This window comes from Lacerta agilis, chromosome 3 (assembly GCF_009819535.1).
Source record: "Lacerta agilis isolate rLacAgi1 chromosome 3, rLacAgi1.pri, whole genome shotgun sequence".
Lineage (NCBI taxonomy): Eukaryota > Metazoa > Chordata > Lepidosauria > Squamata > Lacertidae > Lacerta > Lacerta agilis.
Genome location: NC_046314.1, coordinates 35,397,393 through 35,424,085, shown reverse-complemented (window position 1 = coordinate 35,424,085; position 26,693 = coordinate 35,397,393). Strand labels below are relative to the sequence as shown.

The following is a 26,693-nucleotide window of genomic DNA, read 5'->3' as shown; positions in this document are numbered from 1 at the left end:
CCTAAAGCCTTACTTCATTACAATTTAGAATGTATATACAGTGGTACCTCGGGTTACATGCACTTCAGGTTACAGATGCTTCAGGACTCCGCTAACCCAGAGATAGTACCTCGGGTTAAGAACTTTGCTTCAGGATGAGAACAGAAATCATGCGATGGCGGTGCAGCGGCAGGCCCCATTAGCTAAAGTGGTGCCTCAGGTTAGGAACAGTTTCAGGTTAAGAACAGACGTCCAGAACGAATTAAGTTATTAACCCAAGGTACCACTGTAAATAAGGCAGTAGCATTCTGAATCCATGACACAGGCTGCCACTTGCTCCCTTTCGTCAATAAAACTAGTTGCTGTGTTTCCCGTGTTAGTATGGTAATAAACACAATACATCGTCAGGTTTCAAACTGGAAAACATTAAAACATGTTCTTAAAAGCTCTGGTTTTGGAACAGGAACATATCCAGGTTTCCACTCCTTAGCGGGAATAATTGGTTCCATTTATAGATCAAAAAAAGGATTGCAAATAACTAGGAAGACTTCTCATGCAACAGTAATTTAGAAGCAGTTAACAATACTTTTAAAGACAAATTTCCTTTAGTATAATTTGACCCTGAGGACCAATTAAATTCATTAATATCCCAAACGAAATACAGGGTAATAAAAGGGAAGCACCTAAAGTTACTATACAAGGAGAATTCTCCCCCCCCCCCGAAGCACCAGGCATATGGAGCCAGGGGTGGGTGGGTGGGTGAGTGAGGGTAGACTAATTTTTAGTTATTAAGAGCCAGTGTGGTGTAGTGGTTAAGAGTGGTAGACTCGTAATCTGGTGAACCGGGCTGACGTCTCCTCCACATGCAGCTGCTGGGTGACCTTGGGCTAGTCACACTTCTTTGAAGTCTCTCAGCCCCACTCACCTCACAGAGTGTTTGTTGTGGGGGAGGAAGGGAAAGGAGAATGTTAGCTGCTTTGAGACTCCTTTGGGTAGTGATAAAGTGGGATATCAAATCCAAACTCCTCCTCCTCTTCTTCCTTTTGCATACACATACAACACCTAGCATGTCCAAGGAAAAGGAATCTTATGCTTAGCTTTGATATGTGTCGCACCATACATGACCTTGAAACATTTTATTTATTTTTCAACGTCTTTATCCATCCTTTCCCCTGGGCAACAAACAAGGGCTTCCCTCTTTTTATTGTCATTGTAAGTCAGGTTTGGCTGAGAAAGTAACCCACCATGAGGTGAGCTTCATGGCCATGCAGGGCTTTTAATTTGGACTTCCCTGGTCCCAGCCCAATATTCTGTCTATTACCACTCTGGTTCTGACTATACTGCTGCCTTAATGCTAACGTTAATCAACCAATGATAAATTTCACAATGGATTTAAAGTATACCACAGCTTCTATGCATGACCGGTACACAACAGATTTTGATTTCAACCGGAATTAAGTTTGCCTCCCTAACTATGCACTACACTGTGTCTACAATGTTTATTATCTTTAAGTAATCATGTACTAGAAACATTCAATGGTTTCTTAAGTGTGTTCTTATTCATTGTATGTGTGTGTTTATCCTTTTCGCATCTTACACCGCACATTTTCTTCAATATTTGTTTCCTAGTTATATGCCCTAGATTATATATATTTCCGGTCCTCAAGAGGTTCTGGTAACAAGGTACAAGATAAAAATCATAAGAACTGCCAATGCTACTCCTTTCCAGCCACTCTAATCATAATTATACCTTTAGAGCAGCCTCCTGTTTAATTTCTGTCCTCTTCAAAACAAATAGGGTTCAAAATAGTACAGTATGTCTGTATTTCTTATGTAACACGTTTTTTCCAATTTCTAAGTACTGGAAAGGGTAGTGCTGGCTATAAGCAAAGAATCCTTTCCAATCTAAGCCAAAATGAAGCAATGAGCTAATATTATGCAGTATAGCTAAGATTTCTGGTAAGTGTGACTATACACAGAATAACCAACAAATCACTTCAGTTCCGTTCACTGTGGAGGTGTCACCCTGTGGTGTGGCAATTGGAAGCACCTGCAATTGGAAGTTGTTGTACACTTCCATTTGGGAGTAAAGTTCAAATGGACAAACTACCATTAGCATTTTTGTTCCAAACCAAAGTTCACAAACCCACATCAAAGCATTGTTACAAATAACATTTATAATTAAGGCACATTCAGGCCACAAAGGGAGCAACCTGCACTGGGCATAACTAGACACTCAGCAGGATGCAAGATCAGCAGAATCCTCAGCTGGATCAGGTCAAAGGCTCATCTGAACCATCATCCTGTTTCACCAACCAGATGCCTATGAGAAGCCCAAAATCAGGAAATGGGTGCAACAGCACTCTCCACTTCTCAAAGTGAACTTTACCTGTAGTCACAAAGTAAGCAGCTGTAACCAACAACAATCATATGGACAGGTGATGGAAAAAGTGGGTGCCTTGGTGGCCAACATCAAAGTCCTGATTGGCCACATGGAGTCATCATGGCAGCACTTAAGGGCAAAATCACATGCTTCTGCTCATCACTCAAAGGCACCACCATCAAGAGATTATTTACATGTATGAAACAGCTATCAATATCAAACACCACAGACAGAGCTTTCAAATAATCTGGTATCACTTCAAATTTAACAGCTTCCATTGGAGTCTCTTCGAGATTAAGCTGCAAAACATTTAGTGTCTAGACATCAAGTGGCACACATATATGTCTGAGTCAGTCCTAAGAAACCTTGCACTACCCAAGATCATATTTAAAAATTGATTCGATATTACACAGGCAGCAGGATACTGGATTAAAGTGCATCTGCAACAATATTTTTGGGAGCAATAAAGGAAGTCAAGAAGGAACATCCAGTGCCAACTTCTGGTCAACAGAAAAATAATATTTGGAATATTGTGCTAGTGAATAAGATAACTGCTTGTAAATGAGAAGCAATAAATAATTCAGAGATTCTTCAGAAGAACCTGACTATCCTCTTGCTATTTTGGAATAGATATAGACCAAGTGATTTAGCACCTATGGACACTGTGACAATCTGGTGTAAGTAGCTGAGCATATTAATGTAACACTTAGTTTTCTAATCATTATGTTTTCATAACGAAAACATTATGTTTTCTAATCTTTTCTGAATATACTTTTAAGTCATTGTTCTTATACATTGGCTCAGTTCATGTATAAAAGTAAGCCATGGTCTAAAATAAATAAGCAGTATTGCTAGTGCAGGCTGCTAAATGCACCAGCTGTTTTCTTCCCTATGGAAACTTTCCAAGTAGAAACTTGCAAACCAGTGCTTGTGGTTTGATTCTACCCAAACAAAGTGTAAAGCCAAGGACAAACCTTGAGTACTGTTTGTGGTTACACTATCTATATGTATATAAAATGGAAAAGCTTGATATATTCCATCCCAATTGGTCAAACCAGGAAAGTCTTAGCAGCATTGTACAGATATTGCACAGCACAGATGTCCCTACTCCAGCAGCCTAATTGTGAAGTAACTCTTTTAAATTCTCCTTTCCTTTAAATAGTGTTCTGGAAAATAATTAACTGACTTAATTGTTAGTGAAATTTCCCTGAGATAATTCAGAAAACTGCCTACCTCTAATATCGGTTATACTTTTTGCTGTCAGCAGTTCACTGTGTAATCATATCATTTCTATCTCACAAGGAAAACGTTGCTGTGGTTGGAAGATATAGCCACAATATTCTGTTCTGAGCTTTAGGTTTCTTGCAAAAAATAAAAAAAAAAAATCAAATGAAAATATTACACTGTAAGTTATATGTACTCTTCCTAACTTTCCTAGCACAACTGATCAAGTATTTATTGAAACAGGTTTCTTCCAAACAATTTCACATTTGTAACTGTACAGAACTTGTCAAATGTCCCTAGCACAGATGCAGATAAATAGTGATATGGAAATAAACTACCTGACATATTCATGGGGCCATCCATATATTCTATATAAGTCTGTATTTATCTTTATTGTAAAACCACATGGGGAAAAGGTTTCAGTTTTCCAGATTGTACATATATGGGGGGGGGGAAGGGAGAGAGAGAGAGAGAATTTTTAAATTGATTTTTCAACAAATTATAAACATAGCACACAAGTTTCCCTGTTTCATTAGTCTTTATTTCTGAATCTGTTGCAAAGGTACTTTCCCCTACCCTTTTCAAAGCACTCGAAAGTGAGTTTTCTTTTTGGAAATATCACATAGTATCATTGTTTTAATTACATTAACAAGTTTACTAATATGTAACCTTCCTTTCTTGCAGCCATATGTAAACATGCCCATTGTCCACAGGGATTTCAAAAGATTCAGGAGACAGTTTCCAACACAAGGGAACTCTGCCTACAAATCATTCTCCACTTTATAACACAGCAGGCTTGTCTAACCCTTGTGTTCATTCAGCTCCATGGATACACCCTGATTAGGACAAGCTCAAACGAGGAGGCTTTTGGTACTGCAAGCCACTTTAGGAAACCTTTTCTTTGCAACTCAAAGCTATGGCATCCTGTTCTTTGCAAACGACACGGTATTTGGAAGAGGGGATCTATGTTTGAAATTACACTATCTTTTCCTAAATAAATGTTTGTTTCATTGACTAGTTCTTTATCTGGGTCTTTTTTTAAAAAAAAAAGTATTTTTATTGAAGATTTTCTTGATTTACAAAGGTATGTGCAATGTATCTCTTGTATTTTTCCCATGTAACATTTTTCCAAATCAATTTCGTTTGTTGAGACATTAGGAAGAAAAGGGGGAAGAGGTAGGTGGGTGGGGTGGGAAGATGGGTGGGGTGGGGCGACAATGTTTCTATTTTACTTAATATGTGTAGGGTTTAGTGTCAGCGTTGTTTGTGCAGGTTTTATGTTGTTCGCTTGTGCTCCTTTGGCAGTGAGAGAGGTTGGGGTTGGCGTAGGGCGCGATTGTTCATTTGTGGTTGGCTGTGGTGGTCTTTGTTTTCCTGTGTGAGGGGGTGGGTGAGTGTTTTGGATCAGGTTAGCCATATTGATTTGTATGCTGTTGGTGGATTTTTGTCACTGTCTTGTTGGGCTGTGTGTGTGATAAAGGGGAGCCACACAGGGGTGAAGGCATCTTCTTCTATTTGTCCCCGCGTCAGTTTCAGCTTATTGGTTAATTTTTCTAGTAGGGCTGTTTCCCATTCTACTTGGTACCATTGGTCCATGCTTACTCCTCACAGGTCTCTCCAGTGTCTGATTATGATGTTTCTGGCTGCTGAGAGTAGGTGGATTATGAGTTCTTTGTGGTGTAAGTGGACATTGTTGTCTTAGAAGATGTTTAGTAAGGCCAATTCTGGGGTGATTTCTAGTACTTGCTTGGTTATTTTACATATTTCTCGTATGGTTGTTTTTATCTGGGTCATTTAAAGCTCTTGGCAAAACCGCAAGCCTTGTCTGATTGCTGAGAGCCAAAGTTTAACATAAAATAGGGGATATATCATGGATTAGAAAACCATCTAGAAGCTCCAAGGGAAGTTTGCATAGAATCACATCAACTTCCATCTTACCATCAAGGGATGATGAGGAACCCCTACTCACCTGGGTGCAAGGTGGAGAGATAGCAATGTGACTCAGGCTGCAGTGCTAAGCACACATCCAGCCCTATCCTAAACATATTAATTGAGAGCTAAGTCACAGAGTCCAAGAGAAGTACGACTAGGATTGCAACCCATGCTGAAATCCAGTTGAACCAAACACATCTTGGTTTTTTGCAGCTAACTTCACTCTGGGTGTCAAAAAGTGAGCCAAAAACAGTTCTAAAAGTGACAAGCTGTGGAATCTGCAGCAATGTTTGGTAATGTTATGTGCTTTTATTTTAAAACTGCAAGAAACAGATCTTGTTGCAAAATGACAAGTTCTTTCAGAAAAAAGACTGAGAGGAAATCTACCGGTAGTTAGTCTTGAACTCAATCTGCATTTGGCAAATTCCCGCTGTCTTAAGTGATTGATTGATTGATTGATTGAATGATTGACAAGAAATGCTTAGACATGTTTCATAATGTTTGCCAAAAAGGGATGCACAATCTAAAAATAATAACAGTAGGAATGCTATCAGCTAAGACGATAATTCAGCAGAATTTTTTTTAAAATATAGTCTTTTAAAATTAGTTGGAAACAGGAAACCAAATAAGACTCTTTTTTTTGTAAAGTCAAAATAACAATTAAATATAATGAATGTACAGTTAGTTTCTCAAGCAACCTAACAGAAAAGTCAGTTTGGTGATATGCTCCCAATTAAAACCTCAATGCTACATACAAGACAGCTGTAGAATATCAGACTCATATCTTTTTAATTAAAAGTTACCGCACTATCAAAATTAATCAAGCACACTGGACACCCAATTACTTTTATTTATTTTATTTCAATTAGAGATATCTGTCAGATCCTTCTAATACCTATGCTTGAGAACTCTGAAAATCCTGTTTCTTTAGTTTTGCTATTTTCTTTCTCTGGGGGAAAAATACATATGGAATCCTTTAATGTTTGTACAGATATTTTCTTTCACAAACAGTTCTGTCCATGCCAATGAACTATCTGCTGATTACGTTCAACAGCAAATAATTCACAAATAATGTTACATATAAAATAAATCCCACCACCACCATGGCTTTCACATAGAAGCAAACAGTTTCTACTAATACCACGAATTTACTGTGTTTCTGACATCACTGTGTACTATGTCTTGCAAACTGTTTGATACACACACTCTGTTCCATGGATTACACTCATTTGATTTAGCACTCATAGACATTTTTAATAGATAGAGCTAAGAACAGATTCACAAAAGGTGAGCTTGCTCCAATTAAACAAATACAATGGAGAGGCAATAATGTGCCTTGGCAATCTGCACATGGAATTCACGCTTGCTTTAATTTTACACACTGTATACAGAAAGATACCTGTGTCAAAGATAGAATTTATTTTTATCTGGCATGTTTTTTTTAAAAAATCAAATAAATGAAATCTGTTCACCGTGTTGAAGGGTCCCCAACCTTTTTTTGGCCCCAGGGCATATTTAGAAATCTAATGAATTGTTGTGGATACCACAAACATCAATTGAGGACCCAATAACAGTGACCTACCCCCAGGGAACAAAGGCCTCGTCTTTTATGGGTGTAAAAACTGCACAGGGCAACATTCTGGGATTATAAAATTGGTCACAACTGTATTGATTCCAGGTATAGGTAGGCTTTGGCTCAGGCACTGGGTGCATATCTGTTATGTACTGAGTTGAATAGGATCCAAACTGCAGCAGGCTGATTGGTCCTAGAACAATAGGATTGAGATTGCAGCAGTCTGACTGGTCCCAGAACAATAGGATTGAGATTGCAGCAGTCTGACTGGTCCCAGAACAATAGGATTGAGATTGCAGCAGTCTGACTGGTCCCAGAACAATAGGATTGAGATTGCAGCTGTCTGATTGGTCTGCAGGAGCCACCCAATCCAGCTCCAGGTGGAAGTGAATCCGCATTCCGATTGGCATACAGGAGTATCCCGGAATTAGCCAATCACGTGGGGCCCATTGTGTAAATAGTGTATATAAAGCAAACATTTTGGGGGAACTGCAGTCCTCACTACTATGAGCTGAATAAAGAGCATGAAATTCACACTCGACTCCGAGTATCTTTCAATATCCATTCTCAGGCCTCTGTTGGGGTGGGGGGAATGCTTGAGCAGGGTCAAACCTGGAGTAGAAGGACCACCTCAAGACAAGGGTCTACTCTGAGGCTGCCACTGGAAGTTCTGTGGCCCATCTGCCCCATGCTTGGCTTCTGGACAGAGACATCACTCTAGACCTCTCCAATGGTGCACCCTGTGATCACATGCAGCCAACTGTAATCCTGTACCCAATGACTGCCTGCCTAAATAAAAAGGCCCAGCAGCCTCCCAATTGGTTAACAATGACTTTGGTGGGCTATCTTGTCCTCCTTTGCGACCAGCCATAGGAAATCCCAAGAGGCTGGCCTCAAATGGAAAGGCGCTTCTTCTGCGTTGACAGGCTGCAACCACCGCCCACCCCAGTATCAGGTAAGCGGCCATTTGACAGAAGAAAAATGGGCAGTGCTCAGAACTTCACCCTTAAATAGGCAACACATCCACAACCCTCCCAAAACAAATACAATACTGTACATATGTTGGGGACCCCAGTGCTAAGGAATGAACCTGGGACTTTTTGCATGCGGAACATGTGCTCTACCACTGAGCTATGGCCGTTTTCTGGTCACTGATTCCAACAGGCCTCCTTGCATACATTATATTCTTCCAAGGACCACATACTATATGTGCCAGCGAAGCGTCCCAGGCTGATGTGTATGTTTGATGTTTTATAATGTGCCTAGGGGCGGCACTGCCTACAAAAAGTCACCCACCTTGCCAAGCATCTCCAAGGATACTTTCCCTATGTCTGTTCACCAAAAACTGTTCCTCCCTGCTCTAGGCCAGCTTTATCCATGTAAGCCCATTTTATCAGTCCAATGGCTGCATAAGATGCACTATACCTCTGAATACCAGGCAGACGATTACCCTGATACATTTGGCTAATGACCCTACATCTGCTTTTGCCAGAACAATTTTACAGGAGGTAAACAAGTCAGTCTGAGACAGAGAAGTGACTTGCCCGTAGCAATAAGAACTGGGTATGAGTTGATGTGTGTTTGAACAACAAACCCTCCAAATCAAATCCCCATCAATTAAATTCTACTGAAATCAATTTCCATCTCAGATCCCTCTGGAAATTTTCTCATTCAATTAATGCACCCTCCTCACAACCCCCCCCCTCTTTTACTCCTAGATTATCCCCGCTATTCATTCCCCCTTGAACTAACATCCCCACGTCATTCAGTTGTTTCACAGTTCCTCTCCAAACCATTTCCCCTTCCAAAAACTGATGCCCAACCAAAATATTAATCTATCAAAATGTTATTACATGCACCACAATTTCATAAAGAAATATCATCACTGCATACAATATATACATTCACAATATTCACACACAATAAAAAAACACCCCACATAATAACCAAAAGGACAAATCACTGGCTAACTGCAATACAGTCATACCTCATGTTGCATACGCTCAGTGTTGCGTACGTTCAAGTTCCGCACCTCCGCGACCTGGAAGTCCTCCATGGAGCACGCGCAACGCGCGGGTGCGCAACAGCATTCTGCACATTTCACGCATGCACAGAAGCGCAAAAAGCTGCAAACTTCTGGGTTTTTTCTTTTTCTTTTTGTTCTTTCACATTACGTACACCCGGGTTACATGGCGCGACCTGGAACGGATTGCGTACGTAACACGGGGTACCACCGTATTACTGCTTTTCCTTTAAATGTCTGCATAAGCCTGGCAGCATAGAAATGTTTTCAGCAAAGGTTAAAAAATTAATACTGAAGACACCTGCCAAATCTCTATTGGAAGACTGCATTCCACAAGACTAGAGCAATAAAACTGAAAGCCTTGTGTCGTGTTGACGTCAAACGAGCCTTATCAACCGGCTATGCTTCTACAGATAATATCATTCACAATATCATTCATCGAGCTGTGATGGTAGGGTTCAGGTAGACCTTAAAGTACTCTGGAGCTAAGTTTGTAACCAGGGCTTTGTAAATTAATACAAGAACCTTGAACCTGTCTCAGTTGTATTAATTTCATGCTTCCTTCCCAAAAAACACATTTGCATTTCCCCCTCTCTGACCCCTCTTAAAGAGACAAGATTCCCAGTTTTCTCACAGTGGAAAAACCCTGTCTTTGCAGTGTGATCTAGAATGTCTCTATTTCCTGGCCTTCTTCAGTTTCTAGAAGAAAAAAAGCAATAGCATTTAAGGTAAAGGGGAGGCCCAAGTAGCTGCTGTTCAATTAGCAGACAAAGCCATGCCTCATTGCCCAGATTAGCCAGGCTGCCTGTATCATTGAACCCTGTTCCATACTGCATAGGCACCCATCTGTAGCTCAACAACCATCTTTAGAATTAGGGAAACTGGGCACCCATTTAGTGCACTGACGAAGCTGCTTTAAAAAAAAAAGTTAAGATATTTCATAATTGCTCCAGTCATGTACATGTGAGTGCATTGATTCTTAATTATTGTTCAACCCTCTTTCAACATGGCAGATTTGGTACACTGTATGCATTAAGAATATACAGCTGCCTATTAATCAAAGTGGCATTTGAACTCTGGCAATTGCTTTGGCTGCTCTCAGTCACAGTTAATATAAATGATATCCATTCAAGAATGGAGTCATGCAGACATCCAGAGAGTTAGAAATGGGTGTAGTGCATATATTTGGACTTTACGAATAGGAGCTTCAGGTCAAGAATGTGAAATGTACATTCCCCAACCTTCCCCCCCCCCCCAACTAGGAGACAATCAGCCCATTCTCTATTCCCAAATTCAATGGGTTTATTTATATTTTAAACAACTCAGAAATGAAAGACATGCTGTATCAAGCAAAGGATGGAAGCCAAGGTGAAAAGGCGCCCTGCATGAATTAAAAAAAGAAAGACAGGTATAGGCTGGTCTTTTTATTCCTAATGGAATTAATACATGAATCATGACTTTAATAAGTGCCATCTGTTTGTTAATTGTACTTTGCAAAGCACCAGGATTTTGCTTTCTTGTTTAGTAACAAAACAAGTTAGCGGCTACAAAGGAAAGTGCAGATGTCCTGGAACACCCAGGATCCTACAACTTGAGTGTTAGGGAAATCATGGTTAACGCTATGCACATATTAATTGTTTCTGTTTCCAGGATCTAGTACTTACCGGTAACTTGTGGCATCAAAACTGTACTAAAATATAGCTAATATTAATTTTTTGATAGCAGTTGCACAATCCTTACATTAGAAAAAATATTCATTTGCAAATGATCCATGTGGGCTGACACAGAGCATGGTCAAGGTGCCAAACAATGGTGCTGGCTTGCTGAAGCTCAGCATATTATCTGGCTCTGGTCAGTATATGGATGGGAGAATCAATGGGACTCAATGCACATCTAAGTATGGTGTATTTGTATGCAAACCTAAATATGGTGCCTTTGACAAACTATGTTGAGTATTTTGAGACATCATATTTTATCTATAGCAGTGTGATAACAAAGCATCCCACTTGAACCTATAAGCCCATTTGCACAATTCAGCCAGCCAACATTAAACATTTTAAATTCTGATTAGTATCAATGGGAGATTTCCGTGCAATCAATCCTATGCATGCTTACGATGCATACTCAGGAACACGGTGGGACGTACTTCTGAGTAAACACAGGAATACACTGTTAAACACATGCATAGCTACAGACCTTTACTGCGTGCTGGATTGTGTCCACTCTTTACTTGTATTTCATCGTTTTTCAGACACTTCAAGGAGGTGATAATATTCCAGTAGTGTTTTGCCCTAGGCATAAATTCATACTAATATCTCAAGGTTGCCATGTATCTAAGGCTATGAAAAGTTGCGGGATATGACAAAAAATATAGCAAAATCTATCATTTCTCCACAATTGCTCACAGGCATAATAAATTGTCAACATTTTCAAATCACTCCCTTATTTTGAAACAGGGTTTCATGGGTGCACTGGGAACCCAAACCAAGCAAGTAGAGGGCAAGCAGTAGTATTTCTTGTAATGTGTTTTAAAACACACACAACTGCCCATCACTCAACCAACAAGCTCCTTCCAAACCACTAGAGACAGTTAGTTTACTGGCCTAACAGGCATCTAATGTGTAGGTAACAGAACTTCCTCTTCCCCTGTTCCCTTCCGCTCCCTGCATCCCCTCAAAATCAGGTCAGGAGGGTGGGGGAATGCTCTGGAGCATATTTGGAGAGTGCAGAGGAAGGAGAGGAGATAGAAGTCCCATTGTGCCAGTAGATCTATGCATTCAGAGCACTGGATAAGACCCCCCAAAGTCTGCACACATCATATGGATTGTCCTTAACTGCCATTGAGCCATGGTAAAACTGAGCACCATGTGAAGATACAAACTCTTGGTTGTCAGAGCTTGCTGTTATGCTAAGATGAAGCTAGCAATCCATCACTCTTCCATTCAGCCTGAGTCATACCATGGAGAATTGACTGACTTTGTAAGGGCAGTAGTGGTGGAACTTTGACACAAGGCCATCTTAAGTAAATCTGGAGCCCTGGTGCAAAGATCCCTCCAGCACCCCTCACACTCCGCTGGGCAGGGCCAGGCGCAGCTGGAGGGTGCGGTGCGCGGGGACGGCGAACTCCCGCTCCACCAGGCAGGGCCAGGCGTGGCGGGCAGCTGGAGGGGCGGGTGGGGACACTGCCAGCTGTGCTCCACCTCCGCCTCTTCAGCCGAAGTAGCGGCGCGGTGCTGCCATCCAGGGAGCCCTGGTTGCAGCGCCGATGGGAGGCTCACCAACGCCTTCTGCGCATCCGCAGCAGAGGTGGGCGAGAGCGGCGCTGCCGGCGGGGCTGGAGGGTGCAGGCGCCCTCCTCAGGCCATGGCGCCTTGCGCCAGTAGCCTCAATGGCTAAGACGTCCCTGCTTTCACACACAAATTTCCTTGTTCCGTTGGAAGTTTTAAGGGAGGCTGTCCAGTGGAAGGTGAAACACAGGGAGGACACGTGGACCTGATTCTCCAGTAAAACTTCTTCCCCTGAAAAGACACAGGTGAGTTCCTGTCCTGGCCAGGTGCTTTGGGAGTGGGGAGTGAAAACAAATTGGTTGAGAGAGGGTTGAGTGAGGGGGAAGAGAAGAGAAGAGGTGAAGAGGGGATAAAGGAAGAAGATGACCAGTGGCAGTGCTGAGCAAATAAAGGAGGGCACCCCAAGCCCAATTCCACTTCCTGCACAATCTCTTAGCTGCAAGGGAGTGCTCCTTTGCCATTTAAAAGGAAAGTAGAGAAGTGGGCATTTGGTTCAGAGTTCTCTCCTCCCTTTGAACCCAATTTTTCCCACCCACAGGAGACTTGGCTGAGCCCCTCTGCTAGACTTAGGCACTTCCCAGACAACAGTGACTTTCTTCTGAGCTGGCTCCAGCTTAGATTCAAAGGGAAGGCAAAGCAGAGGAGGAGGGATTCTTTCTTTCTTTTTTTTTAAAAAAACCACATATTATTTTAATATATCTACATTTAAATGCCAGTGTTTAAAACTTAGATGTAGCAATGCATTCCCCCCTCACTCAACCATTTCCTCTGCAGTTTAGCCGTTTCAGATGGACAGAACAGGAAGGGTCCTGTAGCTATTAAACAAAATGGCAAAACTCTCATTAACTGTGGTGGAAAGAGATAATTAGCCCCAAAGGATAATGTGGTAGGGAAAAATAAACTACTGTAATACGCAGTTGAAAAACAATCAAGTAAGAAGTGTTCATTTCTGTCTCACATGACTTGCATATTACAAAAACACATGAAGATGGCAATTTTTGTCTTAAAACAATAAAAATTCCTCTTGCCTTTTTATGTGCTAATGTTTATTAAGGTGAATTTTAGAGAAAATTGATACTAAATTACACTGAGAAAAACGTGAGTCATTGTTCCAGCTCATGATAGTCCTTAATCTAGCTTCAAAACAAGAGCAATGAAGTACTAAGGCAATGCATTTGTGAGAAAAAGATCTCTTGTGATGGTGTTAAATTTGGAGTTTATGTTTTAATGATTCACAGAGCTTTTTTTTCAGCCAGAACTCACTGGAACCTCTCAGGTGGGCCCCCACTGCTATTCTAAGAGAATGAAGAAGGTGTTCATAGTGAGTTAAAGCACCTTTTCTTCTAGAAAAATAGCACTGATGATTTGTTAGGCTGTTATTAGCTGTTGTTTCCCAGATCTCTCTTATAATGTGAAGGGACGAAGTGTGCAGTACACACGGAAAAAAACACTTAAAACACTTAAAATATTTTTTGGCAACTATACTTTCATTTCTCATGTTAAATATTGATTCCCTCTGCCTGCCACCATATAACCAACTGCTTTATACTTTGATACCCAAAATACTCAGCAGTATCCCAATCATGATGAGCTACATTGAATGGCAACTATTTTCAAAGACTAGGAGAAGCTGATACGCATTGGAACAATTAGTGCATCCGTACTACAATCATTTTTCAAGAATTTCCATACAAGTTTGCTCCGGTGGGGGAAAACCATAGAATATTTTCAGTTGCCAAAACTGCCATTTGCAATTAAAAATTAAAGCTGCAGCACTCATCCCATGCAGGCAATTATCTAAAGGTAGCTGGCAGTCGTCATTGTTTACAGTGCTGCTGCTGTGTCATGACTTCATTAATCTGGGAATTTATATTTTAATAGAGTTAACATTGTCAAATTTATTTTCAGCTAGGCTCGTATTTGAATCACACTCACAAGAAACAGTAGCAAAAACCCTGCTTTCTTGGCATTCCTCCAAGCTACATCACCATCTGATTTTTGGAGCGTTATAGTCCAACAGAACAAAATCATTACAGGTGACATTTTTTTTTTTTGCATAAATTTGTAGTGAAACTGCTAGAAACACTAATTAACATATAGCTACCAACTTCCGTAAGTCACATCTAATTCTACATTCCCAGTAAATACAGCATCCCTAGAAAATGTTACTGGTCATTACAGTATAGCATGTACATTCCTGAAACTTGATATGAATCCATCCTTCGCATGTATTCACTACAAAGGCTATTTTTAAAACAACCACCCAAAGCAGTTGGATGTTTGCACTAGTAACCCAATATTCCACAAAGGGAATACACATACATCTGCAAAATTCAATCATAACTACTCACAGAACAAATTGAACTTCAGGGGTAGTATCATGGGCTTCACTATAAGGTTAGGAACTGAAGCATAAACTCCACCCCTGAAGGACCCTCCCCTTCAAGTCCTGTCCTACTTCAGCATAACTTTCATTTTATTGAAAGGTGCACCTCTTTGTCAAGCGATGGAGTGCAGTGTGGATTTTAAGACTGTTTTACTTTTGTTCCTGCCAATACCTCAATTCTGTTGACAATTTCGATGTTCAGTTGGTTGACGTTTCATTGTTTCAGATTTAAACACACTATTCATTATGACTTTCAGTGAATATATAATCCACTCTGGGACCCTTGGGTGTTCTAGATACCTGCAATAGGTAGGTAAGTTCCTACTTAAGAGTCTATTAAATTGTGCTCTGAGGCTGCTCAGTGAAACCTACTCCTGAATAAACATCCACAGGCTTGCAACTGGGTGTACAGAATAATGCAAATCTCCTTAGGTATCTTAAGACTGATTTGTTGAGTAATAAAAGTTTGATTAGTATATTACAGTAAAACTGTGTTTAGTAATTACTACCATTACTGAGGGACTCATATGTTGAATTACAACTGTGTAATCCAGGCGGGTAATATTCAAGCTCTTAATGATAAAAAAACAATTTATCGCAACAGGTGATGTATTCATCATCAGGGGAATAAAGTATTTTGTTGAAAGTCCAGTGAAGGAAACACATGAGGAACAGACAGCAAAAACTAATTCTTCAGTTTGCAAATATCCAAAATTTGGATAGTTACAAAGACTTTTCCTTATCTTTTAAAGACATTTGAACAGTCCTCTCAATCATTAATGAGAGTTTTAGAGCCTAGCCTCCCTCTCTATACATTTATTTTTCCCTAAGTTCCTTTCAATCAATTCAAAAATTTAAAAAGCTACTTTCCAAGCAAAATTTAAGCAAGTAAGATTTATACAATAAACAAAAGCTACTGAAATTGAGAATTCCGGGGGGGGGGGGGGCTTGAAAACCCATGCAATCTTCTGACTGCCCCAACAAAAGTTTATACTGATTTTAATGTACATTCATTCGGAAACCATGAATAAAGTATCTAAAAATAACCAAGGAGACAAAACTGTTGCAGGAGACTGAGTGAGTGAACAAGCAAACATGAATCTAAGTGAATGAATAGATGCGCCAGAGATGCAATATACTCATTCAGAGATATTTAAAGCCCCAGGGAGGGGGAAACATTTGCTTCCGATCATTCTCTCAATTAGATCCTTTTCTGCTCTTCCTGTTTTTTCCTTTTTGCCCTACGGATGATACCAAGCCAGACTCCATAAAATTGATTCCTAAATGAAGCTGTGAATTAGCTTTCAAAATACCTTGAAAAACTCCTCTTTCATGTGTTCCTGAGCTTTGTTCCAAAGGGCTAACAACTATATTGATACCCTATACATAATCAAGTTCCTAACTTCAGAATACTTCAGATTGTCAGTGCTCTGTCTGACAGTTGAGTCAAATATATATACTGTATATTCTGGCGTATAAGACTACTTTTTAATCCAGGAAAATCTTCTCAAAAGTCGGGGGTCGTCTTATACACCGGGTGGAGAATCTGCAGTCGAGTATATCTCAAACTCTATATTTTAAATGGAAAAGTTGGGGGTCGTCTTATATGCCCAGCCTTATACGCCGAAAAATACGGTAGATGGATCACACATATCACACACTTGCAGTTGACATTAAGCACAAAAAAGATAGAAATACCTTTTTTAAAAAAAATTCAGGCTCCCAGTCTCTAGCACATATAAAAGCTGTACTTAACTGTTAAAACATTCAGTAAGTTGGGTGGGGTGGGGGAAAAGCACAACTTAATTTCTCTTAATTTAATTTCAAGTGTTATATGGTGGTTAAGCATATTTAAAGGGTTTAAAAGTGGTAAACATTTTGCATATGCACCCTAAGGTAACTTATACTTTCCCTGTGCCAGCTATCATTCCTTTTGGTAGAAGGAGGAGGAGGAGGAGTTTGGATTTGATATCCCGCTTTATCACTACCCGAAGGAGTCTCAAAGCAGCTAACATTCTCCTTTCCCTTCCTCCCCCACAACAAACACTCTGTGAGGTGAGTGGGGCTGAGAGACTTCAAAGAAGTGTGACTAGCCCAAGGTCTCCCAGCAGCTGCATGTGTAGGAGCGGGGAGACGCGAACCCAGTTCACCAGATTACAAAGTCTGCCGCTCTTAACCACTACACCACACTGGCTCTCATAGAACATGTTATACCATTCCAGTCAGAATAACAACCCATGCATCCAACCCAGAAGTCAAATACTAACACTAGGATAATGGAATAACTATAACCTATGGCTAATGTTAGAAATTGTCAGGTAGAATAATCACAGTAAAACCTTCAACAGAATTGAAGGAAGGAAACCTGCAACACTCCCAACCTACGGCTCTCTCACATTAAAAGTTGCTCCGGAGATAGTGTTATAAATTGGGGTTTGCATACAATTCAGGAATATCACAAATCCCGAGGTAATGCAGAATATCTCTGAGGCGTTTGGGGCTTGTCAGAGGCAAAGCCTTTCCCCTTCTCCTTATGTATTGTGTCTGTTTAGATTGTAAGCCTGAGGGCAGGGAGCACGCTACTAATGATTTTTCCAAGTACATCTGAGAGACTTTTTAGCTAAAGCTGAATGCCTTAAGTAAACAAAGCAGGATCCTACAAGCCAGGTACGAGTGAAGTAGGGACTCTTCGTGGCATCTCAGTGATCCAGGCAACAACAACAAAAATGTATCTGCTGAAATCAAAAGTAATTCTCCAAACTTACCATTATGCTATAGTGGGATGATAGAGGAAGGCTGAGCAAAACCTAGAGTGAAGAGAGGGTGTGGAGGAAGAGCTCCACTGTGATTGACAGGTCCAGCTTTTTAAACAGAAGGAATTATTTTACTGGTGCTCTCCAATTCCAGTACTTTGCGGAGGCATATCAGCTTTCCAAGGTATATCTCTAAGCAATAGAGGAAGGAGCATGGGGGAAACCATTGCTCTCCCAGCTTCCCAACACAGTGGGTCATCGCCGCATACCGAGAGAGGAGGCGTGAGGGGCTTCCAATGGTGAGTAGTGGTGGAGCCAATCCAACACTGCCAGGTCCCACACCAAGCACCCCTCTTGGGAAGGGACAGCCACCCATTGTACCTGGAAGCCAGGAGAGCAATAGTGCAGCAGCCCACCAGCCACTTCTGCCTCTAAGCTAAAGGAAGATGCCAGGACAGGACAGGGAGAGGGAACTCTCTTTGGTAATTGAAAGGCCTACCATGCAATCAGAGGGAGTGATTTTTTTACATGGAAAGTGAATACTTTTTAGTTCTTTCCACTCCAAAATCAACTTTAAAGGTTCCTGGCACAAAACTCCCTGGACCTATTTCTCTGCAATGTGGCAAATTATTATCCAGAAGCTAATTCCTCATGTCTGCAATTTTCAGGCCACTTGGCCACAAAATACAAAGGTAGACTGTACACACCTTGAAAAACAGTGATCCTTCTGAAATTTAGCAGGTATCATTATCTCAGAGGGGGCAACTCAGTCTGCAAATTTCATCCAATTCTGGCCGAAAATATTCATAAACAACTTATTGGGGGGGGATTATGTTCCTGAGTTCTGCAAAAACAAACCCGCCTGCCCCCCACCCCGCCTTTAATCCTATAATCCTTTGTCACAAATGCTCACAACTGTTGTGGCTCAGAGCAATTTGAATACCTGCCTCCTCAAAGGACAAAGACAAAATCTATGTCCCTCCCCTGCTTGCAACATTTTACTTTAAGCCACAAACTTTTTTTTCCTGGAGAGTAGTAGTGCTGGGTGCAATTGATGCCATCTTGTACAGAGAGGGAGGGGTGTGTGGCAAAAGGCATGTGGGAAGGGGGAGGGGAGGGTGCTGCTTGTGCGCACTGTCATCTGGTCAGCATCTCAAATGTACACACCTGGACTTTACTATGAATTCAACCCTGAACCCCCAACCTTTCGCTGTTGCCTCCTTGTGTCAAATTAAAGGAGTTTAAGGAACCTCTTTGTAAAGGGTCACACGCAGTGATGCTGTAAACAAATAATACCAAATAAATCTCACTACGTTACTGTCTCGTGCGAGCTCAAGCCCGCTAGAGACCTTAAAACCATAGTCTGTGTACCCACCATACCTTTGGGGCTCATCCCCACTTCCCCTTGGGTCGTGTGCCCAGCAAGCTCAGGTGTGTTAACAGATTTGCTCTTTACTAGACCGGCTGGCCTGGTTTGCAAAAGTCAGCCCAGGGATTCCTTGCCTGGCACAGTTCTTCAAACCTGTACTTTCATTGAAATCCCAATTAATCATAATCCTACCATTTATCAATTTCTAGGGTCTCCTGCAAATGTGTAACAGTACTAGCTGTTCCCGGCCACGTGTTGCTGTGGCTCATTTGGAAGATAGAAACAGAAAGCTTTTTAGGTCCATCTTCTCCCGTTGAGCTCCCGTCTGCTTTTCGCCTGCCTCCCCACAGCTTCTCCCATTGAACTCCCTCCTGGCTCCTCTCCGTCTTCCCCCCTCCCCCCATAGTGGAAGGAGACCCCGCTTTCGCCTGCCTCCCCACAGCTTCTTCCGCTGAACTTCCGCCTGCCTCCTTTACACCCCACCTTTCTTCCTCCCAAACAGCTTCTTTCATTTTTCCGCCAAAATTGCTGGCTCTGCCCCCCCCCCATGCACACAGGGGTGGGGGCGGAATCCCCTCCCCAAGAATGGACGTCCTGGTAGAAGTGCTGACTCCACCTCCTCCCCCCGCAGACACGACCCCACTCACTGACTTTCTCTCTGTAGTTTGTGCGCCTTCCCTCTGACGACGTGGGTAGGATCTCCCAATCCCCCCTATCTCCCTCTCCTCTCTCCTCCTGGGCTGTCTGACCTTGTATAGCCTGTATGTGATGTGATGTCACTACATTGACAATGGTGGTGGCTATGTGGCTATGTAGTATTGAGATGTCATGCTGCTCACTATGTGATTGGTTAAGATCTAAAATGTTTTTTTTCCTTTTTACCTGTCGCTGGTGTGACTTCTATGTAATATTCTTGCATAAAAACACTCCAGGAATGGAACCCAACGTTGTGTCAAAATTTCAAAGCGATCGGTGCAGTACTTTCGGAGATTTGAGGTTTTGAACAAACACACATTTACAACTACCAGATCTTTAGAAGACATCTGAAGGCAGTCCTCTTTAGGGAGGCTTTTAATGTTTAAGATATTATTGCATTTTAATGATCTGTTGGAATCCGCCCAGAGTGGCGGATTCCAACAGATCATAAATTATTATTGTTATTATTATTATTATTATTATTATTATTATTATTATTAACCAGGCTACAGTCAGATCAATGCTGGCTTGGAGGAAAACACACCAAATAGCAGTATTTCATAAGAAACTGAAGAGTACCTTTGGATTGTGGCTAAAGTTATGTGCACATGGATTCAAAAACCAGCAATGGAAGTGTACTCAGGGCCAGCGCGTCCATTAAGGCGAACTAGGCAATTGCCTAGGGCGCCAAAATGGAGGGGGCGCTGGCCAGGCTTGGGGGGGGGCGGCGGGACGGGCTAGCAGCAGCTTTTCTGCTGTAGCGGAGAGGTGCTGCTTGCCCCCTACACCACCCCCTGGCTCCCGCTAAAGCAGGCTTTGGCAGGGGGCGGGACAGGCGAGCAGCAGCTTCTCTGCTACAGCGGAGAAACTGCTGCTTGCCTCTCCACCACCCCCACCTCCCGCTAAAGCATGCTTTGGTGGGGGGCGGGCGGCACCAGAAGGTGGTCTCGCCTAGGGCGCAAGAAACCCTAGCACCGGTCCTGAGTGTACTAGAGTCAAAGAGTAAGCAGGCACAGCCAGCCATTGGTGTGGACATGAAAAACTGCACTTAGCCTCCCATGTACAATTACAACTGACTGCAGGTGCAGATGCTCTGCTCCAAATTCACTTTTAAAATACACACAGATCAAACAGCAACTACACTACTGTGAAAAGTAAGTGTGGAAAGGCTATCACTTCTGTCAAAAGGGAGGGGGAGTTAAAGCTATTCTCCCCCCTTGCAAGAGTGAAGTCAAAAGTTAAAATGGAGCAGATTCCAAAACTGCAACAACTACCCTTCTGAATTTTGGAAGGATTCGTGCCCTCAGAAGGGGCAACCTTTCTTGTAAACTTCACCTAATTCTGACAACAAATAAATTAAGTTATATACAGCCTCCAAATGGGTCTGAGCTGGATCAGGCTGTTTTTAAACACCAAATTGGGGTCCAAGTTGTAATCAGTGCATGCATCTAGTAATAAAGTGGTTAAGTTTGCTGCACTGGGTTAGGGGATGCCTTTCTTTGAGCACACATATGCAAACTGAGATTAAAAAGACCTAAGAACTCTGTTATGTCCTGTTATCAGGGGATATAGGACTAAGTCTATTCTTCCAAAGGCTTGCGTGCTACCTAGCACACTCTTAACTGTTCATCTTGACAAGAGTTTAAGAAACAGCTATAGATGAAAATACTTTATTTCTGATCTTTGAATTCACCTAATGTTTATAACACCTGCGGATATTGTTGGTTGGTGCAATTCTTTTGTTTCTCAGTTGCTCTACAAAAGCCTGCAAGTTCACGGTCCAGGCCCAACACATTCAAAGCAAAAAGCAGCTCAGTGCGGCTACTAACTATTCCACCTAACTGCTTTCTCCCACTTTCTGAGGCAACGGTAAAACAATTGGCTTTCAGAGCAATACTGTCTCAGATAGGGGAAGCAGAACATAAACATCATAGCTAGCAGCCATTGATAGCCTTACCCTTCATTAATTTGCCAAATCCTCTTTTGAAGACACCCAATTTGGTGGCCATCGCTACTTCTTGCAGGAGCAAATTCCATCTCTGAACGATGTGTTGTGTGACAGCGTGAAGAAGTATTTTATTGTATTTTGATTGTCCTGAATCATCCAGCTTTCATTTCAACTGGATGTCCCCGAGTTATAATGTTATGAGCAAGGGAGAAAAGGTTTTCACTATTCACTTTCTCCACACCACACATAATTGCACACACCTCGATCGGGTTCCCTCTTTACTTGCCCTTTTTCCAAGCGAAAAAGTCCCTAATGTTGTAACTCGCCTCCTTGCCCTTTTCTGACTCCTTCCCAGTTCCACAATGTCCTTTTCGAAATGAGGTGACCAGAACTATAGCGCAGTATTGCATGTGCAACCACACAACAGATTTGTATAAAGACATTATAATATTGGCAGTTTTATTTCCAATTCCTTTCATAATGATCCGTAGCACACAATTTGCCTTTCTCTATAGCTGCCACACACTTTATCGAGCTATCCACTACAACCCCAAAGTTTCGTTCCTGGTCAATTACCCCCAGTTCAGTCCCCATGATTGTATATGTATATGGAGGGGAGGCATGTTTTGCCTCAACACAAATCACTTTACACTTGTTTCTACTGAATCGCATTTGCCATTTCACTGCTCGGTTTAGAAGGATCCTGTAGATATCATATGCAAATCCGGCTATCTCACTGCTCACCCCTAACCCTGTTGCACTGAATGGAAAACTGACTTCAATGGAGATGCAGAAATCATGTAATGCAATGTATAAGAAAGTGAACTGTTTGGACCTGGGAAATCCATAATTCAAATCACATCTTGGCCATTAACCAGCTAGGTAGCTTTATGCAAGCACTGTTATGAGAACTGATGGGACATAGTGGCTAGGAGACTGCACTGCTAACATGCAAGTGTGTGGTCCATGAACTTGCAGGATGGCCTCAGGCAAACCTCAGTCACCCCACCCTCACCTGCAATACAATAATATTCACCTCACTGCTAAGGATTGTGTAAGGATTACAACCAGATAATGCATGTGAAGTGCTTTGAGCACTTGAAAATTCAAGTGCAATACAGAAGTATTCAGAACTATTCTTTTGGCCTCAGACCCCAGTCTGCAAAATGGGGGAAGTAATAGTGGCCTACTTTACGGGGCTACTGAAACCTTTAAGTACTTCGAACACTTGGATGTTCCATGTAAGTGCTATTATTGTAAATGAAAGGAAGTTTGATGCACTGTGCGCAATCAAGAGTGCTGCATGATGACAGTAAGAACGTAGTTTTTAAACACATAATCTTTATTTGTCCTCAAAACCTCCCTTATGCTTGTATGGTTGCTTTTGTCATAGTTATGGATATTACAGCCATTCTACGCAATTTCCAAGGGAAAATTGCTTTCCTAGAGCCATTCCACAAACCCATTATGGATCATTCTTAAATCACTTCAGATTTCTCCCCTTTGGACTCATCTGCAGCATGCGTGCATTATTATTGGTTCTTCCCTCGGCGTTAGAGAGAGCCAGTATGTCCTACCTTTCCACCCCGACATTCTGAAAAAGTTCTGTTTCTTCCACCCTTGGGGAAAACTTAAGGCATTACACGCCATAATCACATTTAGGATCTTGTCGCCTATTGCACCTTTCAGCACTTCTCAAAAGGGAAGAGACTGTGCACCTTAGAACATATCAATTCAGACCCTCATTTGCCCCCTGCCAGTGAACCGCAGAAAATATTGCCATATGTCCCATATTTTCAACTACGCAACATCTGGTATCATCACATATCAATTAACCTGAAAGAACTGGTCCCCACCGTAATGTTCACCTTCAGGTTTCCGTTATGTACAGTCACTTAAGTGAGGCTGTCCATCCTTCTACTATAACCACAATTAGAAGGGATTAAAGCAGGCTCTCTAAGGGCACTTTCACACATGACGCATACAGCCTGGTCACATGTATGTCTTCCTTGGAAGTAAGCCACTCTGCATTCAACAGACTTGCTTCCAGGTAAGTGTGTAAAGCCTTACATCGTTTTGGATTTATTGGTTATTTATTGCAGTTTTTGTGCCTTAATTTGGAAGCTGGCTAGGGTGTGCATTTGGCTTTCATGTTTCTCTGTCCAGTTTCCTACATCAAATGAAAGGCATCCACAAGTGTGGACAAGGAGCTTTTGATGGCATGATGTGTGAGAAGAACCCAAAGAGTGACAAAATGTATATGGAGAATTTTTTAGGTGCAACCAGCTTTTGCTTTTTCTTGCAATAAAGAGTGGACTAACAAAACAAAACAAAATGCTTTAAATAAACATTTAAAAACCCAAGTAAAGTCATCCGGAGTAGATGATGCCTCACTTTGAGACAGCACCACATCTGGAAAGCACGCAAAGGCTGCTCATTGCAGAGAACCGTCGCCAACATCCCACCGCGTTAGAACCCACTGCCTCAACCCCGCCAGGTGGGCGCCCCTCCCTCCCAGGTGGCCCTATCAACAGCCCCCCCCCCCCCTAGCGCGCGCGCGAACAGCTGCCCACCTCGCGCCCCCACCCACGCCGTCCCGCGGTGCTACTACTCACACGAACGCGTGGTAGATGAACGCCCAGCCGCGGGGTCTCTCGAGCACGTTGTAGAGATAGTTTTGCAGCCTCCTGTACTTGGCGTTCCGCCGGTAGCTCGGGTTGCTGCTGTAGGAGAGCGGCTTCCCCAGCAGGCTCATCCGGGCTCCTCGTTTCTTGCCTCGCCGGCTCTCCCGCAAGCCGCCGAGCCCGCCGCCGGTGCCCAAGAGGAGCAAGCCGTCCCCTCGCGAGGGCGCCGAGTTCAGGAGCACCCTGCTCCGGCCAGACTCCACATCCTTCATGCCGCTGCCACCGCCGCGACACCCCGCCGTGCTGCTCTTCAGCCAGAGCCCGGCGGAGCCGCCCTCGTCGTCTCCTCGGCTGTGGCTGCGGGGCATGGCATCACGGCGGGGGCAAAAGCGGCAGCGGCGCCGGCGGCGGCAGCAGCAGCAACAGCGGGTCCCCGCTTGGCTGGAGGGCGGAGGCGAGCAGCTTCCTCCGGGCGCTGAGGAGGCGACGAGGAGAAGGCGGGAGAAAAGAGACTGGGGCGGCTGCAGGAGCCTCGCGCTCTCCCCACAGCTCCCGCCGAGCAGGAAGGGGGCAGGCAGAGCCGTGGGGGCCACCTTGCCACACGCAGCACGCAGCAGGCAGCGCCGAGGCTTCTGCGAGGGGAGAAGAGAAAAAGCGACGGCTCCTTTCAGGCGCGTCCGCTCTCTTGAAGCTCCGGCTCGCTCGCCTCGCCTCCCCCCCCCCCCCACGAACCGCTTCACCTCCTAAGATGCCGCCTTTAAAACAAAAACAAAAAACACCGTATGAAACTTTGGAGTAAAAGCGAGCGCCTTCGAAGCAACAGAGAGCCGCTCGGCTTTCCGAGCGAGAGAGGGGCGCATCCACAAATAACACGAGGGGAGCGAGTTGCTGCTTTGGAGGAGGAGGTGGAGGGAAGGAGGGAGGGAGGGAGGGCAAGGAACGACGGAGGGGGGGGTGGCGAGCCCAGAGAAAGAGAGAGGGAAGTCTGCTGCTGTCTTGATTTATAGAAATTGGAAAAGGACGACGAGGAGGGGGGGAAGCCGGGCAGCCTCGGAGAGAGGCAAACTCATGCCGAAGGTTCCTGCTGCCACCTTGGCTTGTCAGCACACTTTGCAGGGCGAGCACTTCTCCGGCGGGCTAGGGCCGGACAGGCAAGCTGTTGCTCTCCGTCCAAGTGCAAGAGAAAGTCGCCGCCACATAAAACGGAGAGCAGAAAGTCGGAGGGCGCACGCCAAATGAGCAGCAGCAATATGTGTGTGTGTGTGTGAGAGAGAGAGAGAGAGAGAGAGAGAGGGGCGCAGCTCGCGGCAATTACGCCATAAGGAAATCTCCGCCTGAAAGTCATAAAGCGGCCTCAAGAGTCAAGCCCAGTAGCAGCGCAGCAGCTCCTGGCGGCGGCGGCGGCGGCGGCTCCATCGAAAGGCACCACACTCTGTACATACATCTGTTAAGTTTTAACGCCTCTCTCTCTCTCTGGCGGGTTTTCACTGCTGCTCGCCCTTGTTAAGAGCGCAGCGCCGCTCCGCGCAATAAGCGCCCCTTCAGCTTGGCATGCTTCGCTTGGCTCCCTCGAGACGACGAAGCAGCCCCGTCTTGGGAAGAGAGCACAGCCGGCGTCGACCTGAGTAAAAAAAATAAATCCTCCAGGGCGGGGAAGGCGGGAAAGGGACGCCCTCCTTCGGCGCTTGCAAACTCGCGCCAAGTTGCAGGAAGTTTGCCCGGCCTCACATGCAAAGCGAAGTTGCGGGTGGAAGAGCACCGGCGGGGCCGCCCGACGTGAGCAGGAGGGAGGGAGCGAAGGGAGGAGGCTTCCGCTGCTAAGAAGGTAGCGGCTGCCTTTCTTTGGCTCCCTTCGCGGAGCAGCGCCCGCGAGAAGCGCCGCCGCTTGTTCCCTCGCTCATTGTGGCGCGCATTTAAGGAGCAGGTGGCGACTCCTCGGGGCTAGAGGAGGCATCCCTCCCCTTCGCTGAGATCCCCTCCAATGCCAGAAGAAACACCACGTCCCCAGGGCCGCCCGCTGCCTCCTCTCTCTCGCTCTGAGGCGACGCCACACGCGGTTGGCGGGAGACGCGCTCCCACGTGACTCACAGGAACTTAGGCGCGAGGCGGCCGTGGCCAAGCTGGGTGGCTCCCTCGCCTCAGTTCCTTTCTCCCGTAAAAGGGAGCCGTGAGGAAGGGAAGGTGGCCTGGGAGGAAACTGCGTGGGTCGTATAAATCCAGAGAAGTACAGGTGTGGCACAGGTAAAAGATCATGAAACCCCAGGTGCAAATCAAGGTTATCACCGTTTACATTGTGTTTCTGCCCCTACCTTTCCAGCACTTGCCATTCTAGCAAAAATGGGAATTCTTTGCTTCCTGTAGCTTAGAGCTTGCTTTTCTTTTTCTAAAAAAAATAAAAAAAAAATTCTTTCCAGTAGCACCTTAGAGACCAACTAAGTTTGTACACCTGAAGAAGTGTGCATGCACACAAAAGCTCATACCAAGAACAAACTTAGTTGGTCTCTAAGGTGCTACTG

The 26,693-nt window shown here is 43.7% G+C and overlaps 1 protein-coding gene across 2 annotated transcripts in view; it reads right to left on the bottom strand.

Annotated features, from left to right (window-relative positions):
• The window catches only part of KCNQ5 (potassium voltage-gated channel subfamily Q member 5), a 272,418-nt gene extending 247,537 nt beyond the window's left edge, over positions 1–24,881 (bottom strand). The window contains exon 1 of one of the 2 annotated variants that reach the window (XM_033143240.1): positions 24,169–24,881. In XM_033143240.1, coding sequence (XP_032999131.1) covers positions 24,169–24,545 — 377 coding nt within the window. In that variant the 5' untranslated portion in view covers positions 24,546–24,881. The remainder of the gene's footprint in view (positions 1–24,168) is intronic. The other variant, XM_033143241.1, reaches the window with a different exon arrangement.
• Between the last annotated feature and the right edge of the window lie 1,812 nt (positions 24,882–26,693).